We start from the raw sequence: 18,705 nt of genomic DNA, 5'->3' as shown, positions 1-18,705 counted from the left end.
AGTGCCAGCTGTACAATTGCCCCCACAGTGCCAGCTGTACAATTGCCCCCACAGTGCCAGCTGTACAATTGCCCCCACAGTGCCAGCTGTACAATTGCCCCCACAGTGCCAGCTGTACAATTGCCCCCACAGTGCCAGCTGTACAATTGCCCCCACAGTGCCAGCTGTACAATTGCCCCCACAGTGGCAGATAGACATTGCCCCCACAGGCCCAGATATACAATACCCACACTGTGCCAGATATACATTGGCCCCCTGTGCCAGCTATACAATGCCGACACTGTGCCAGCTATACAATGCCGACACTGTGCCAGCTATACAATGCCGACACTGTGCCAGATATACAATGCCGACACTGTGCCAGATATACATTGCCCCCCCCCACCAGGGCCAGGTATACAATGCCCCACTGTGCCAAACTGCCCCCATAGTGTGTGTGTGTGTATCTCCTATTATATATGTATGTATGTATGTATGTGTGTATGTGTGTATGTGTGTATGTATGTATATGTATGTATATCTCTCTCTATCTATCTATCTCCTGTATATTTGCCTTGTGACTCTGTGCCTGCAGTTCTAACGCTGGGTGGAGTCACAGGGCTGGGTGGAGTCACAGGGCTGGGTGGAGTCACAGGGCTGGGTGGAGTCACAGGGCTGGGTGGAGTTAGCAGCTCCTGCCCTGTCCCAGCACACCACTAGCAGAACGGGAGCAGCAGCCACACAATCCCCCCCACCATCCCCAGCCACAAGCAACCAGGGGACGGACCTACCACAGTACCAGGTAACCATGGCCACCTACACCCCAATGCCACCCGCAGCACCCCCCCCCCCAAACCCCCCTCCACCAGCTCCCACATGCAGCCACTGACGGCCCAGACCCGACGCATAACGGATCAGCACACACACCCGCTAACCCCACAGCACCGATCCCACCCGCCGCACAATCCCACCATCTCCCAGACTCTCACACCCATCCGCAGCACGGACACGGTGGCCGGGCCGCACCACAGCCGACCAGACAGCCGCAGGCCGCACCACCCCTCCCGCCCTCCGCACACCCCCAGCTCTCGCACTGCAGCCGCGCCTGGGACCCACTGTCCCGCCAGTTACGGCGCAGCATCACCCGCGCCTGACTGCTGCCTCCCCGTCCGTCTCCTGCGCCACCCGTCCCTCCTAATGTGTATGGCGGCTTCATAGGCCTCCCTGCACCGCGTACAGACACCCGCCTCCTCCGCACACCTAAGACAACGCTGCCTCCCACCATCCCCAGAGACCCGGACTGCACACCACAGGGACTGGCCTGCCGGCTGCACAAGCCTGAGATGCGGGACAGCACACCTGGTACTGTGGACGCTGCCCCAACCTCACAAGTGAGAGAGAGTACATAGGCAGCACCGCGTCTCTGCGTCCCCCCTCTCTGCCGCCCAGCCTCTTTGCGTCCCCTCCCTGCCTCTCTGCGTCCCCTCCCTGCTGACCCAAAAGGCGTCCCCTCCCTGCTGACCCGCGTCTCTCTATCCCCTCCCTGCCTCTCTGCATCCCCTCCCTGCCTCCCCACCTCTCTGCATCTCCTCCCTGCAGCACCGCATCTCTGCGTCCCCTCCCTACCGCCCCGCGTCTCTGCATCCCCTCACTACCGCCCCGCGTCTCTGCATCCCCTCACTGCCCCGCGTCTCTGCGTCCCCTCCCTGCCACCCAGCCTCTCTGCATCCCCTCCCTACCGCCCGCATCTCTGCCTCCCGCTTCTCTGCATCCCCTCCCTGCGTCCCGCCTCTCTGCGTCCCCTCCCTGCCGCCCTGCGTCCCCTCCCTGCCGCCCTGCGTCCCCTCCCTGCCGCCCTGCGTCCCCTCCCTGCCGCCCTGCGTCCCCTCCCTGCCGCTCTGCGTCCTCTCCCTGCCGCTCTGCGTCCTCTCCCTGCCGCTCTGCGTCCTCTCCCTGCCGCTCTGCGTCCTCTCCCTGCCGCTCTGCGTCCTCTCCCTGCCGCTCTGCGTCCTCTCCCTGCCGCTCTGCGTCCTCTCCCTGCCGCTCTGCGTCCTCTCCCTGCCGCTCTGCGTCCTCTCCCTGCCGCTCTGCGTCCCCTCCCTGCCGCTCTGCTTCTCTGCGTCCCCTCCTTGTGTCTCTGCATCCCCTCCTTGTGTCTCTGCGTCCCCTCCTTGTGTCTCTGCGTCCCCTTTTTGCGTCTCTGCGTCCCCTTTTTGCGTCTCTGCGTCCCCTTTTTGCGTCTCTGCGTCCCCTTTTTGCGTCTCTGCGTCCCCGCCCTGCGTCTCTGCGTCCCCGCCCTGCGTCTCTGCGTCCCCGCCCTGCGTCTCTGTGTCCCCGCCCTGCCGCCCCGAGTCTCTGGGTCCCCGCCCTGTGTCTCTGCGTCCCCGTCCTGCGTCTCTGCGTCCCCTCCCTGCCGCCCCGCGTCTCTGCATCCCCTCCCTGCCGCCCCATGTCTGCATCACCTTGCAGACGCTGACACACAGTAACGGCAACACGCCGCACGCACCACGGCCGCACAGACCGCTGCCGCCCGCCCCACAACCGCTCTCATACACCCGGCCCACACTCTACCGCCACACGCCGTCAGCACAACGCCGCAACCCCCTCCCACATCCCCGTCACCCGCACCTGTCTGTGTGCAGGCGCCCGGCCTCACGCCACTCCTGCCCCCAGCTCCACATAAAGTTGCTCCCCTCCCAGCAGCTCTCCAGGCGCCATGCTGCCTGGGGGACTGCTCAGTGTGAGGCCCGGCCCCAGCATTAGGCAGCTGCCTATGGGCGCCTGCCACGCTCCCGCTTCACTAACTTTTACTGGACTGGGATTGGAGGAGGCTCCGGCGGGGGACCAGAGCACGCTGCAGCTGTGTGGGGAAGGGACGGCCTCAGGGGATGCCGGTCCACTGTCCACCTGATGGAGGCGCCGGGGAGCGGAAGAGGCTGCGCCTGCCGACCCAAACGTGCTGCTGTGTGAGGAGGTGACTCTCTCAGGGCCTTCTGTGGATAACGACACCGAGGAGCGGAGGAGGAGTTGTCGGCGGTGTCCAGCATACTGCAGCTGTGTGAGGAAGTGGCCATGGGAATGCCGGGGCCCAGCCACAAGTGGTGAGTGCAGACAGGAGTGCAGACAGGTCTGCTGTACAGACCAGTATCATGCTGTGTGTATAGGAACCCGTCCCCCACCCACTGCTACCCCCACAACTGCTCCTCCACCACCCGCAGCACTTCCAGACCCCCGCCCCCATCTGCCAAACCACCCCACCTGCCTCTCTTACCCGCACCACCCATACTTCTCCCACCCCACACGGCACCTCCCAAACCCTCCCCCACCAGCAGCACCCCCCTCCCCCACCCGTGGCATCCACGCACCCCCACAACTGCGCCTCCACCACCAACGGCACTTCCAGACCCCCTCCCCATCCGCCACACCACCGCGCCTGCCGCTCTTCCACCCGTGCTTCTCCCCCCCCCCACGACACTGCACCTCCCAACCCCCTACCCCATCTGCAGCACCCCCCCTCCCCCACCCGTGTCATCCACGCACCCCCACACCTGCTCCTCCACCACCCGCGGCACTTCCAGAGTCCCTCCCCCATCTGCCAAACCACCGCAACTGCCCCTCTTCCACCCGCACCACCCATGCTTCCCCCCCCCCCCCCCCACACGGCACCTCCCAACCCCCTACCCCACCTGCAGCACCCCACCTCCCCTACACGCACCCCCACACCTGCCCCTCCACCACCCGCAGCACCTCCGGACCCCCTCCACCATCCACCACACCCCCGCAATCAGCCCCTTCTCCACCCGCAGCACCTCCGGACCCCTCCACCATCCACCGCACCTCAGCAATCAACCCCTTCTCCACCCTCAGCACCTTCGGAACCCTTACTCCATCCCCAACAGCCCTGCACCTGCCCCTCTCCCACCACCCCCCTCTCCTCCACTATTCACACCGCCCAAAAATCCACTCTCCCATTCGCAGCCTTCCCCCCTCGCCAGCACCTCCCAACCCCCTCACCCATCTGTGCCACCCCCATCAACCCCCTTCCACCCGTAGCATCTACAGACACCCTCCGCCACACAGCAGCAAACCCCGCACCCCTCCCTTCCCCACCCGTGCCCCCCACCCTCGGAACACCCACAACTGCCCCTCCCCTACCGCCCTCGGACCCCGTCCCCCACCCCACCGCACCTGCCCCTCTCCCACCTGCACCACCCATGCTTCTCCCCCCCACCCCCCACATGGCACCTCCCAACCCCACCTGCAGCATCCACGCACCCCCGCACCTGCCCCTCCACCACCCGCAGCCCCCTCACCCATCCGCACACCCCCTCCCTGCATCAAACCCCCTCCACCCGTACTATCTACAGACACCCTCCCCCACACCGCAGCAACCCCCGCAACTGTCCCTTCCCCACCCACGACCCCCCACCCTTCCCCCACCCATAGCACCTCCGGACCCCTCTCCCCCGCCCAACCCCACCCGCAGCACCTCCCAACTCCCTTCCCCATTCGCCCCTCCACCTGCAGCATCTACAGACACTCTCCCCCACACACCTGCTACATTCTCTACATCGGGCCTTGCAGCCGCTGTTCACGCCGTAGCAAGAGGCAACGCCCCCATCACCATCCGCTGCCCTTACATTGCGCAATATTTTACCTCTAACAACAGTAGGAATGCAGGTAATACTCCATATAATCATATATTCAACCACACAAAGAAGGGGGCGTAGCCCCCTACGACGGTGTGAAGAGCGCCCGTAGGGCGCGATTAAGCACCTAGTTACTATTATAAACCTCTGGGTTCTGTTATCACCAAATAATAGGACTGCACCACAGGCAGAATACATACTAATTACCGGCGGCTGGGATGCTGGCTGTCAAGATACCGACAGTATGCCGGCAGTGGGGCGAGCACTTGAAAGCCTCTTGCGGGCATGGTGGCTCTCTGCGCTCGCCACAGGTTTTATTCTCATGGGTGTCATGGACACCCATAGATGAAGAATAGCCTGGCTCGCCGGAATTCCGGCGGTGGCATTTTACCACCTATTAGGATTCCAGTGTCGGCATTGTGACCACCAGGATCCCGACAGGTGGTCTCCTGATTGCCTCCCTCACAGGCAGCTGGACTTTATTCTTTCTATTCAATATCCAAAGATAGAGTTATTAGTTGTGGAGCCTAGAAATGGATTTTTGCTGACAATAGACATATATTAGGTTGGCCTGGATCCCTTGTAGAGTCATATTCCAGCAGGAAGCAGGTTTCTGCTGATGATAGGCACAGGTTGTCCTGGAACCTCTTGTAGAGTCATATCCTAGTGGGAAGCTGGTATCTGCTGTTGGTAGACATAGGTTGTCCTGGATCCACCTTGTAGTTTCACAACCCAGTGGAAAGTTGATCTCAGCTGATGATAGACTTAGGTTGTCCCGGATTCCCTTGTAGTGTCACATCAAAGTGAGAAGTGGGTCTCAGCTAATGATAGAGTTAGATTGTCCCGGAATCCCTTGTAGTGTCACATCCCAGTGGGAAGTGGGTCTCTGCTGATCACAGACATGGGTTGTCCTCGATCCTCTTGTAGTTTCACATCCAAGTTGGAAATGGGTCTTAGATGATGGTAGACATAGGTTGTCCTGGATCCCCTTGTGGTGTCACATCCTAGTGGGAAGTAGGTCTTAACTGATAGACATAGGTTGTCCTGGATCCTCTTGTAGTGTCACATCCTAGTGGGAAGACTTTTTTAACCGTGCCAGGAACCTTACCCAAAAGATCTTCTGATGTTGAACTTTGATAAAAATAGGAATACATTTTATGGACAATTTTGTGTCCGGCAAACAAGACCCCACATGTCAAATAGGGTAAGCTGGAGACGGAGAAAAATAATTATCAATCAATGTGAGCCTTTTTGAAAATAAAATAAGGATACTATGGGTCACTTAACCCACCAGTGGATTTACTAGAGGCAACATCAATGAATATTAGGAAATAAAGAAGAAACATTGTAATATACCCTAATCTATAAATCTTGGCAAACATAAAACTACATTTAACATGGCCAAAGATACATATTTCAGTTCTCTTGGCATCTGCGTGATATGATTTCCTTTCCTCACCCCCACTGATTGCTAGCCAAGGTCTAAATAAGGTAAACAAGTCAGTTTCTCTGTGTGAAGCATTTTACCTATTTGAGGTTACCTGAACATACGATGAGCCAGGAAACATCACTTCAACGCCAACTGTAAGAGTCGTCGGTTTATCAAAAGCTAACAAAGATTACCAGAGGCAACAATAGCTTGTACAAGACAGAGGACGTGGTGGGGTGGACGGTACTCATGGAGAGGGGGAGGTTCTATAGTGGGAAGGGATTAATACCCTATTGTTAATGCTAATTTGGACGGTCAGGAAATATACTGTAAGTGAAATAATATTTTGGGGGTACAGACCAGGAGTAAAATAGGCTGCCTTAGAATGTTTCCAATATTTGTGTGTCAGTCCAGCATTTACATAAAATATGCATAAATGTCATTTGCATGGAAAAAAATACGAATTTACAAAACATTAGTAGCAACAATGACTTCATCCAGAAGTATGCAAAATATCTCCATGTGTGCTGGAGACAGGACAATAGGAGACTCTTCTGGTATCTGTACAAGGTGTGTAATTATCCCTGTTCATGATTCAGTAATACACAATAGGAACGTGCCTTGTACAAACTTCCCATTGTCTGTGATCCTGAAAAGAGGATGGAAATTGTGCCTTAATACTACGTGTTTCTTACCTTTTGTGTAGGAGAGATGCCACGCACCTTTCCTCGCCTCAGTATTTCAGAGGTGGATGAACATGTCCGTCTTCTGGCTGAAAAAGTCTTTGCCAAAGTTCTACGAGAAGAGGACAATAAAGATGCCTTCTCCCTGTACACCGTCCCGGAGGATTGTCCTATTGGTCAGAAAGAGGCCAAGGAAAGGGAGCTAGAGAAAGACATTGCGGAACAGAAGTCTGCTGAAACCGTGAAAAGGTTTGTGTTCATACAAGGGGGTAAATTTACTAAGATGGGAGATCTATTTAAGATGGGATGTTGCCCATAGCAACCAATCAGATTCTACTTCTCATTTATCTAGCACCTTCTAGAAGATAATACCTGGAATCTGATTGGTTGCTATTGGCAACATCCCATCTTAAATAGAACTCCTATCTTAGTAAATTTACCCCAAGGTCTGCATGTAACAATGTGTAATTAGGTTCCATGTTGGGAAACAACATACAAAGTCCTACTTACCTGGGCTGCAGAGTTCCCACTCATCTAGTGGGTCCCTGGTCCTATCTCTGATTCTAGCAAGGATCTGTTTACATAGGCTTACCATACTATCTCTTTCAACCAGGACACTCATGGATTACACAGGTTCTGGGGCTGGCTGACTTCAAGTCTGCACTTCACCTGGTTTTAATCAGCCACAGAACCTGTGGAATTCATTAGCGCCCCAGTTTAAAGGGGATGCAGTTATGTTACCGGCGCTCGGGATCACCGAACAGTCAGCATGCCGACGCCGGGATCCTGAACACTAAAAATGCCGGCAGTCGGAAAGCCGACCCACATGGTCTATTCCCACTCGTGGGTCCACGACACCCATAGAGTGGGAATAGAACATTTTGCTGCTGGGATCCCGGTATTTTTGTTATGAGTGTTCAGATGTTGGAGGCCGGAGTGGATGCTATAGGGATCAGTGTTCCCTATGACGTGTTTCAAATAACATGTGGTTTGAAGGAAGCTTACCTACGGTTAATGACAAGGCTGAAGTTAGCTTCTTATTCACTTCTAATTCCAAAAGTCCCCTGGAATGCTATGTAATTATTGCAGCTTTATGGTCTCCTATAGACTTGGAATGGGGTCTGATGCAAGAAATCATTTGCCGGAGGAGCTGTGTGCACACTTCGAGTTCTAAGCCTGAACAATGTATTTGGTGGCCGCTGTGTGGGAGATTAGGAAGGGTGGTTACATTCATCACATTCTGCAAACTGAGCTCCTGAGTGGTACAGGTTCATACTGGCGCTACTGAGGAGCTGGGAGAAGACCTGCACCGCTGGCTGTTACTATCTGCAGAGCAGGCCATCACCGTGCAGCTCACAAACGTTAATGGCGTAAAAATACATTAGTTTGTAGTAATGCCCCAGACTTTATAGTGCAACATTATAAGGCGAGGAATGTACAGTACCAAGCAAATCTGCCCCAGGATGATGTGCCAAACCTACTACCTCCTTATACAATTTATTTCAATAATCCACTATCATTCCAGCTATGAAGCGTATGCATGCTGAGTAGAAATCACTAATAGTGTGATGTGACCCCACAAACCCCCTTCCTTCCGTAGACCAACTAACTCTAATACTAACAGTGTGACGTCACCCTGCATATCCCTTCCTGCCATCCACCAACTAACTCTAATACTAACAACCCAGCACTTCCCCCACCATTTACCAACCAATTATAATACTAACAGTGTGATGTGACCCCGCTTCCTGCCATAGACCAACTAACTCTAATACTCACTAACAGTGTGATGTCACCCAGCACCCCCAACCATTCACCAACTAATTCATGCCATCCACCAACTAACTGTAATCCTCACTAATAGTGTGAGGTGACCCTGCATATCCCTTCCTGTCATCCACCAACTAACTAATTCTAACAGTGTGATGTCACCCAGCACTTTCCCCACCATTCACAAACTAATTCATGCCATCCACCAACTAACTCTAATCCTCACTAACAGTGTGATGTGCCCCCGCACATCCCTTCCTGCCATCCACCAACTAACTCTAATACTCACTAACAGTGTGACGTCACCCAGAACCCCCCACCATTCACAAACTAATTCTAATACTAACAGTGTGATGTGACCCCGCTTCCGGCCATAGACCAACTAACTCTAATACTCACTGACAGTGTGGTGTGCCCCCGCACATCCCTTCCTGCCATCCACCAACTAACTCTAATACTTATTAACAGTGTAATGTGACCCGCTCCCACCATGATAACATAGACCACCTAGTAAGTGCAAATATAAAGTAGCACAATTTGAGTCCTCAGCCTGTTTATCCAACTCTAAGATGGAAACAACACTTTCTGCATTATTATCATTAAATCAAGTAAGACTCCTATTATGTCTGACTAAGGAAGCCAGAAAGCGAAACAGCTGTCCGAGGCGGGTGCCCGCTCACACGATTGATGGGGCGCCGCACACCCAGCACAGTATACTCAAGAGTCACACACCCTGACATCCACATTCATTCTCAGGTACTTCATTCTTTTCGGGTGACAGCCAGCGGGTCCGCATGGTGGGTAACGGATCCTGCAATACCTTTTGGCATCAGGACCGTTACTACCATTAGGGTCCCAGCACTGTCACCTAGCTACTTTCTTCCAGGCACTATAGGCGAAAGGAAGGTAACGTTCACCTTGTATCAATGGTTCAACACATGCAAGGAAGCAGCTTACATCCGTGAGGGGACCGGTGCTCTTAATTCATCTTGTTGACACTATAAGATTTAAAGATTAATAAGTCACCAGGTCCCGATGGTATTCACCCAAGGGTTCTAATGGAGCTTCACTCTGAACTTGCAAAACCGCTATTTTTGATCTTTAAGGATTCAGTAATATCAGGTATGGTTCCCAAAGACTGGCGTACAGCGGAAGTAGTGCCTATATTCAAAAAGGGAAGTAAAGCTGAACCAGGTAATTATAGACCAGTTAGTCTTACATCTATAGTGGGGAAAGTATTGGAAGGTATTCTAAAAGATAGTATTCAGAAGTTCCTTGAAGTGAATAAGGTCATTAAAAGGAATCCACATGGGTTTATGAAGGACAGATCCTGTAAAACCAACTTACTTGGCTTTTATGAAACAGTAAGCGCAAACCTAGATCAGGGTAAAGAGGTGGATGTAATCTTTTTAGATTTTGCCAAAGCATTCAACACTGTACCACACATGAGACTTATCTACAAGCAACAAGAAACAGGGCTAGGAAGCACAATATGCACTTGCTAAGTGGTGTGCAGCAAAGGCTCAGTATTAGGACCGCTATTGTTCAATATTTTCATTAACGACCTAACAGAAGGTCTAGAGAGCATGGTGTCAATTTTTGCAGATGATACCAAATTGTGTAAAGTTATAAATGCGGAGGGGGATGCTGAGTCGCTTCAGAACGACTTAGTTAAATTAGAAGCTTGGGTAGCGAAATGGAGAATGCGTATCAATACAGACAAGTGTAAGGTAATGCACTGTGGTAACAAGAACAAAAATAACACCTACCTACTAAATGGGGTAAAATTAGGGGATTCTGTACTGGAAAAGGACTTAGGTGTCCTCATAGATAGCAAACGAAGCAGTAGTACCCAAAGTAGGACTGCAGCAAAGAAGGTTAATAAGATATTAGCATGCATAATACGGGGAATTGATGCTAGGGACGAGAGTATTATACTCCCATTATATAAATCACTTGTGAGGCCACACCTTGAATACTGTGTACAGTTCTGGGCACCTTACTACAAAAAGGATATCCTGGAGCTAGAAAAGGTTCAGAGGCGGGCGACCAAACCAAACTAATTAAGGGTATGGAGACGCTGGAATACGAGGAAAGGCTGGCAAGTCTAGGCATGTTTACACTGGAAAAGAGGAGATTAAGAGGGGACAAGATCAACATTTACAAATATATAAGGGGACAATATACAGATCTTGCGCAGGACCTGTTTTTGGTTAGATCAACACAGAGAACTCGTGGACACTTGCTCAGGTTAGAGGAGAGGAGATTCCGCACAATACGGCGTAAAGGCTTTTTTACGGTAAGGACGATACGTGTCAAAATTGTATACAAAATAATCGTGCATAGGAGACCACAAATAGGTTGAACTCGATGGACAATTGTCTTTTTTCAACCTTTGATACTATGTTACTATGTATACTAAATCTCTATTCCTTGTCAATGCTCTCTCATTGTTAATGAGAACTCAGAGGACCGCCTGCGCTGATACATCAGGGTGATCTTTTCAAAAGCAGAAGCATTCTACCTGTTTCCAACCCTTAGATGCAGACGGGGCACGCTCATTTACTGTATAAATGCATGTCACACAGTAAACAGCAGCCACCCCACTGCACCAATGATAGGAGTGCCATATCATCTTCTTCTTCCTTTCTGTTATATTCAATATATCAAACAGTCAATTTAGATCCTCTCCATTTTGCAATCCCAGGGAACCATTATACATCTGTTATATGATGTGTTAGGATGAACTACATTTTTGTTATATTAATCCTCTAATATTAACACAATGGCTACATGTGAGGAGTAAATAGATACATTCTTGCCTCAGGTTGTTTTGGAGGCATACTTAATATCCTTGCCAGGGCTGTTTCTAGCCAATTTGGCTCCCAGTGTGAGATTAAAAAATGCGCCCCCCCCCCCCCATGACATAAAAAAATGTGCCCCACACACACACACACACACACACACACACACACACACACCTAGATTAAATAAAAACCGTGCGCGCGCACCCGGCACGGGGGCATGGCCTCATATAAATGGGTGTGTCCTCGTATAAATGGGCATGGCCTCGTCTGAAAAGACTACCTCACAATCCAGTTTTTGACCCTGCTCCAACAGATCATGACCACCACAGGGAAAAAAAATTCTACCATATTAAGCCCCACACAGTAATGCCCCCTGCACCATATTATGCCACACACCGCAATGCCCTTGATACATTAAATCCCCACACTACGGCAGGCAAAAGTCCCCATTTCACACATTGAGAGAGAGAATACTTACAGAGGCGATTACCGCTCTTCGGCTCGCCTCACCAGTCGCTCCTCGCGCCGGCCTTTCCCTCTTCCTAACTTGGATCCCCCTCTGTACTCTGCTCGGGGAGGGTGAGGGGGAAGTTTCGCGGAGTGACGGGGTTGCGTCGTGACATAACGACGCAACCGCGTAATTCCGTGAAACTCCGCCCCCCGAGCGGGTTACTCAGGGAGAAATAGGAGGGGGAAGCAGGGAGCCACAGTTAGTGCCGCGGCGAGCGCCCAGTGCGGTTGCACTGTTCGCCTGCCCCAAGAAACGGCCCTGATCCTTGCTCACGGATAACCATTTAGAACAGTTTGCTAGTACCTGAGAGATGTATCAGGGCCTCCTATATATTGGATACTTTGTGCCAGGAAATTAACTCTAACAGTATGCTCACCGTTATACTGCACTGGGAAAATTAATAGTATTTGCACTGACAATTTTAGGATTACTTTCTACCCATATTGTGGATATTTATATCCTATATCTTGAATAATACTATATTATTTCGCAACTACCTCTTTAAGAGAACAAATATCACGTAATTGAGGGGGAGATTGGTTGTGCTATGTAGTCTGGTAATATATTAAACACCACTGTAATTGTGACTTATATACTTCATGACAGTAGCATTAATTATAATTGGCTGAGGTATTGATTTTAGATTTATCTATACAGATAATCCTTTTTCATTTCAGCCAGTTGTATTGCCCCACAATCTATTTCTTTTTTTGGTGGGTTGGTAATGCCATATTTTGTTGTGACAATTGTCAGGATTAATATAATTGGCTCTGATACAATCACGTTCATCTCCCCACGTGATGTTATACCACACGAAAATTTAGGTATGGTTTTTTGTGGTCATTTATGTGTATATGTTTATGTCTTTGTCTTGGTTTGTGGTAATATTTTAATAAGAAATAAAAGTTATATTTTATGTAATAATTTTCAATGAGTGCCCCCCAAAAAATGAGAGTTTTTTTTTTTTTTTCTTCCCCTTGGAAGACTCCTATTACCCAAGCTTATATCACAGGAGATATTGCAGATATTTCATGTGTTCTTGGCAGAAGTGGAGAATACTGCTGTTCTCATAAAGGGTATGTGGACATGTCTACTCCCATTAGACCTTAGGTATTCACTGAGGATCCATGCCACCTTTGCTGCCACTGAGGCACAATTCCACCGTCTCTGGCACTGAGGCACCATACCACCACCTCTGCCACTGAGGCACCATGCCTCTGCCTTTGCCACTGGAGCACCATACCACCACCTGTGCCACTGGGGCACCATGCCATGACCTCTGCCACTGAGACACCAAGCCTCTGCCACTGGGGCACCGTGCCACCACCTCTGCCACTGGGGCACCGTGCCACCACCTCTGCCACTGGGGCACCGTGCCACCACCTCTGCCACTGGGGCACCATGTCACCACCTCTGCCACTGAGGCACCATGCCACAACCTCTGACACTGAGGCACCATGCTTCTGCCTTTGCCACTGGGGCACCATGCCACAACCTCTGTCACTGAGGCACTCTGCCTTTGCCACTGGGGCACCTGCCTCCGCCTTTGCCCCTGGGACACCATACCACCACCTCACACTTTTACCTCCCCTCTCAGGTCTCCCACAGGGGAATAGAAAGAAGTTGGCAAGCATGCATCAAAGCGCATTTCATGTATAGTTATCATAATCAATATATGTCCCCACTATGCATAATCCAGAATAAGATATAGGAAGACAAAAATAGATTTAAATCTTATTTATTGGGATTATATGAAGACTGCCACCTCCCAGTGCCCCAGTCTCTGCCGCAGATATAAGCTCTGCCATGTGTGCAGGCTGAGGCAGGAGCTGTGCTGGAGAAGGTAACGACTTTCCATTTGCACAAATGCACCTTTCATCCGTCATATATCTGTAGCCGTTTCTGTAGTCTCTTTATTAATAACACTTACTAATGAGCGGAGTACATGTTGGGGCTGGTGCACAGTTGAACGCAGTTTGTTCTGCATTTGCTCCGCAGCAGAGCGCCTGTGATTCCTGGAAACAAGTCTCCACTTGCTGAAGGGGTGTAACGGGGAGATTTGGGGTGGTGCCACTTAGGTAAGGCGTAGTGAAGGCAATGTCAAGCTGTGTGTACAATATGTACTGTGTGTCTCTTTTCAGATGGGTTTTATGCATCTAGGTTAACGCTGGTGAAAGTGCGCACTGATAATGGAGGCTGTGAAACCAACAGTATGGATCGGGGTGGTGTGGTCTTATAAATGCATACAGCTACAGTACTGATTGTAAGCTCTTCATCACAGGGGCCTAAACACATATTACATACTGCTCAGCCTCACTACATATTACATACTGCTCAGCCTCACTACATATTACATACTGCTCAGCCTCACTACATATTACATACTGCTCAGCCTCACTACATATTACATACTGCTCAGCCTCACTACATATTACACACTGCTCAGCCTCACTACATATTACTACATGCTGCTCAGCCTCATTACATATTACTACATACTGCTCAGCCTCATTACATATTACTACATACTGCTCAGCCTCATTACATATTACTACATACTGCTCAGCCTCACTACATATTACACACTGCTCAGCCTCACTACATATTACACACTGCTCAGCCTCACTACATATTACATACTGCTCACTCTCATTACATATTACATACTGCTCAGCCTCACTACATATTACATACTGCTCAGCCTCACTACATATTACATACTGCTCAGCCTCACTACATATTACATACTGCTCAGCCTCACTACATATTACATACTGCTCAGCCTCACTACATATTACATACTGCTCAGCCTCACTACATATTACATGCTGCTCAGCCTCACTACATATTACATGCTGCTCAGCCTCACTACATATTACATGCTGCTCAGCCTCACTACATATTACATGCTGCTCAGCCTCACTACATATTACATGCTGCTCAGCCTCACTACATATTACATGCTGCTCAGCCTCACTACATATTACATACTGCTCAGCCTCACTACATATTACATACTGCTCAGCCTCACTACATATTACATACTGCTCAGCCTCACTACATATTACATACTGCTCAGCCTCACTACATATTACATACTGCTCAGCCTCACTACATATTACATACTGCTCAGCCTCACTACATATTACATACTGCTCAGCCTCACTACATATTACATACTGCTCAGCCTCACTACATATTACATACTGCTCAGCCTCACTACATATTACATACTGCTCAGCCTCACTACATATTACATACTGCTCAGCCTCACTACATATTACATACTGCTCAGCCTCACTACATATTACATACTGCTCAGCCTCACTACATATTACATACTGCTCAGCCTCACTACATATTACATACTGCTCAGCCTCACTACATATTACATACTGCTCAGCCTCACTACATATTACATACTGCTCAGCCTCACTACATATTACATACTGCTCACTCTCATTACATATTACATGCTGCTCAGCCTCACTACATATTACATGCTGCTCAGCCTCACTACATATTACATACTGCTCAGCCTCACTACATATTACATACTGCTCAGCCTCATTACATATTACATACTGCTCAGCCTCACTACATATTACTGCATATTGCTCAGCTTCAGTACATATTACTACATGCTGCTCAGCCTCATTACATATGACTGCATATTGCTCAGCCTCATTACATATTACTACATACTGCTCAGCCTCATTACATATTACATGGTGCTCAACCTCATTACATATTACATACTGCTCACTCTCATTACGTATTACAAGGTGCTCAACCTCATTACATATTACATGGTGCTCAACCTCATTATATATTACTGCATACTGCTCAGCCTCATTACATATTACATACTGCTCAGCCTCACTACATATTACATACTGCTCAGTATTATGTGCATTGTTTGAGTTCTAGTTGGCGCCGCGGATGGCTGCCTCGGTGCTGCTCTGCCAAGCAGCCTTCGTTTTTAGTCTTACATGTATAATATGTCTAATATGTTGAGTCTATTGTACAGTTGCATTGTGCAGTATCAACTCATATGTGTAATGTTTGTAATGTATGCTATGTTCTTCCCCCTTCTTATACTATGTACTCCCCCTTCATGTTGCTGCTTGGCGATGCATTGTACCACAAAGAATTCTTAGTGTACGTGAGTACACCTGGCCAATAAAGCTGATTCTGATATTACATGGTGCTCAACCTCATTACATATTACTGCGTACTGCTCAGCCTCATTACATATTACATACTGCTCAGCCTCATTACATATTACATACTGCTCACTCTCATTACATATTACATACTGCTCACTCTCATTACATATTACATACTGCTCAGCCTCATTACATATTACATGGTGCTCAACCTCATTGCATATTACTGCATACTGCTCAGCCTCATTACATATTACATGGTGCTCAACCTCATTACATATTACATGGTGCTCAACCTCATTACATATTACTGCATACTGCTCAGCCTCATTACATATTACATACTGCTCAGCCTCACTACATATTACATACTGCTCAGCCTCACTACATATTACATGCTGCTCAGCCTCATTACATATTACTGCATATTGCTCAGCTTCATTACATATTACTACATACTGCTTAGCCTCATTACATATTACATACTGCTCACTCTCATTACATATTACATACTGCTCAGCCTCATTACATATTACATGGTGCTGCTCAACCTCATTACATACTGCTCACTCTCATTACATATTACATACTGCTCAGCCTCACTACATATTACATGCTGCTCAGCCTCACTACATATTACATGCTGCTCAGCCTCACTACATATTACATGCTGCTCAGCCTCATTACATATTACATACTGCTCAGCCTCACTACATATTACATACTGCTCAGCCTCACTACATATTACATGCTGCTCAGCCTCATTACATATTACTGCATATTGCTCAGCTTCAGTACATATTACTACATGCTGCTCAGCCTCACTACATATTACATACTGCTCAGCCTCACTACATATTACATACTGCTCACTCTCATTACATATTACATACTGCTCACTCTCATTACATATTACATGCTGCTCAGCCTCATTACATATTACTGCATATTGCTCAGCTTCAGTACATATTACTACATGCTGCTCAGCCTCATTACATATTACATACTGCTCACTCTCATTACATATTACTGCATATTGGTGGTCATTCCGAGTTGTTCGCTCGCAAGCTGCTTTCAGCAGCTTTGCACACGCTAAGCCGCCGCCTACTGGGAGTGAATCTTAGCTTCTCAAAATTGCGAACGAAAGATTAGCAGAATTGCGAATAGACGCTTCTTAGCAGTTTCTGAGTAGCTCGAAACTTACTCTGCCAGTGCGATCAGTTCAGTGCTTGTCGTTCCTGGTTTGACGTCACAAACACACCCAGCGTTCGCCCAAACACTCCTCCGTTTCTCCAGCCACTCCCGCGTTTTTCCCAGAAACTGTAGCGTTTTTTCACACACACCCATAAAACGGCCTGTTTCCGCCCAGAAACACCCACTTCCTGTCAATCACATTACGATCACCAGAACGAAGAAAAAACCTCGTAATGCCGTGAGTAAAATACCTAACTGCATAGTAAATTTACTTGGCGCAGTCGCACTGCGGACATTGCGCATGCGCATTAGCGACTAACCGCTCCGTTGCGAGAAAAAAATAACGAGCGAACAACTCGGAATGACCCCCATTGCTCAGCTTCATTACATATTACTGCATACTGCTCAGCCTCATTACATATTACTGCATATTGCTCAGCTTCATTACATATTACTGCATACTGCTTAGCCTCATTCCATATTACTGCATATTGCTCAGCTTCATTACATATTACTACATTCTGCTCAGCCTCATTACATATGACTGCATATTGCTCAGCTTCATTACATATTACTGCATACTGCTCAGCTTCATTACATATTGCTAGTGCTACATACTGCTCAGCCTCATTACATATTACATGGTGCTCAGCCTCATTACATATTACTGCATATTGCTCAGCTTCAGTACATATTACATGCTGCTCAGCCTCATTACATATTACATACTGCTCAGCCTCATTACATATTACTTACTGCTCAGCCTCATTACATATTACATACTGCTCAGCCTCATTACATATTACTGCATATTGCTCAGCTTCATTACATATTACTACATGCTGCTCAGCCTCATTACATATGACTGCATATTGCTCAGCCTCATTACATATTACTACATACTGCTCAGCCTCATTACATATTACATGGTGCTCAACCTCATTACATATTACATACTGCTCACTCTCATTACGTATTACATGGTGCTCAACCTCATTACATATTACATGGTGCTCAACCTCATTATATATTACTGCATACTGCTCAGCCTCATTACATATTACATACTGCTCAGCCTCACTACATATTACATACTGCTCAGTATTATGTGCATTGTTTGAGTTCTAGTTGGCGCCGCGGATGGCTGCCTCGGTGCTGCTCTGCCAAGCAGCCTTCGTTTTTAGTCTTACATGTATAATATGTCTAATATGTTGAGTCTATTGTACAGTTGCATTGTGCAGTATCAACTCATATGTGTAATGTTTGTAATGTATGCTATGTTCTTCCCCCTTCTTATACTATGTACTCCCCCTTCATGTTGCTGCTTGGCGATGCATTGTACCACAAAGAATTCTTAGTGTACGTGAGTACACCTGGCCAATAAAGCTGATTCTGATATTATATGGTGCTCAACCTCATTACATATTACTGCGTACTGCTCAGCCTCATTACATATTACATACTGCTCAGCCTCATTACATATTACATACTGCTCACTCTCATTACATATTACA

At 48.6% G+C, this 18,705-nt stretch overlaps 1 protein-coding gene across 4 annotated transcripts in view; it reads left to right on the top strand.

Annotated features, from left to right (window-relative positions):
- AMPD3 (adenosine monophosphate deaminase 3) overlaps window positions 1-18,705 on the top strand; it is an 84,261-nt gene that overhangs the window by 15,087 nt on the left and 50,469 nt on the right. For all 4 annotated transcript variants that reach the window (XM_063946442.1, XM_063946441.1, XM_063946440.1 and 1 more), the window contains one exon: window positions 6,764-6,989. In XM_063946442.1, coding sequence (XP_063802512.1) covers window positions 6,769-6,989 — 221 coding nt within the window. In that variant the 5' untranslated portion in view covers window positions 6,764-6,768. The remainder of the gene's footprint in view (window positions 1-6,763; window positions 6,990-18,705) is intronic.

This window comes from Pseudophryne corroboree, chromosome 11 (assembly GCF_028390025.1).
Source record: "Pseudophryne corroboree isolate aPseCor3 chromosome 11, aPseCor3.hap2, whole genome shotgun sequence".
Lineage (NCBI taxonomy): Eukaryota > Metazoa > Chordata > Amphibia > Anura > Myobatrachidae > Pseudophryne > Pseudophryne corroboree.
This window is presented reverse-complemented; position numbering and strand designations above follow the sequence as displayed.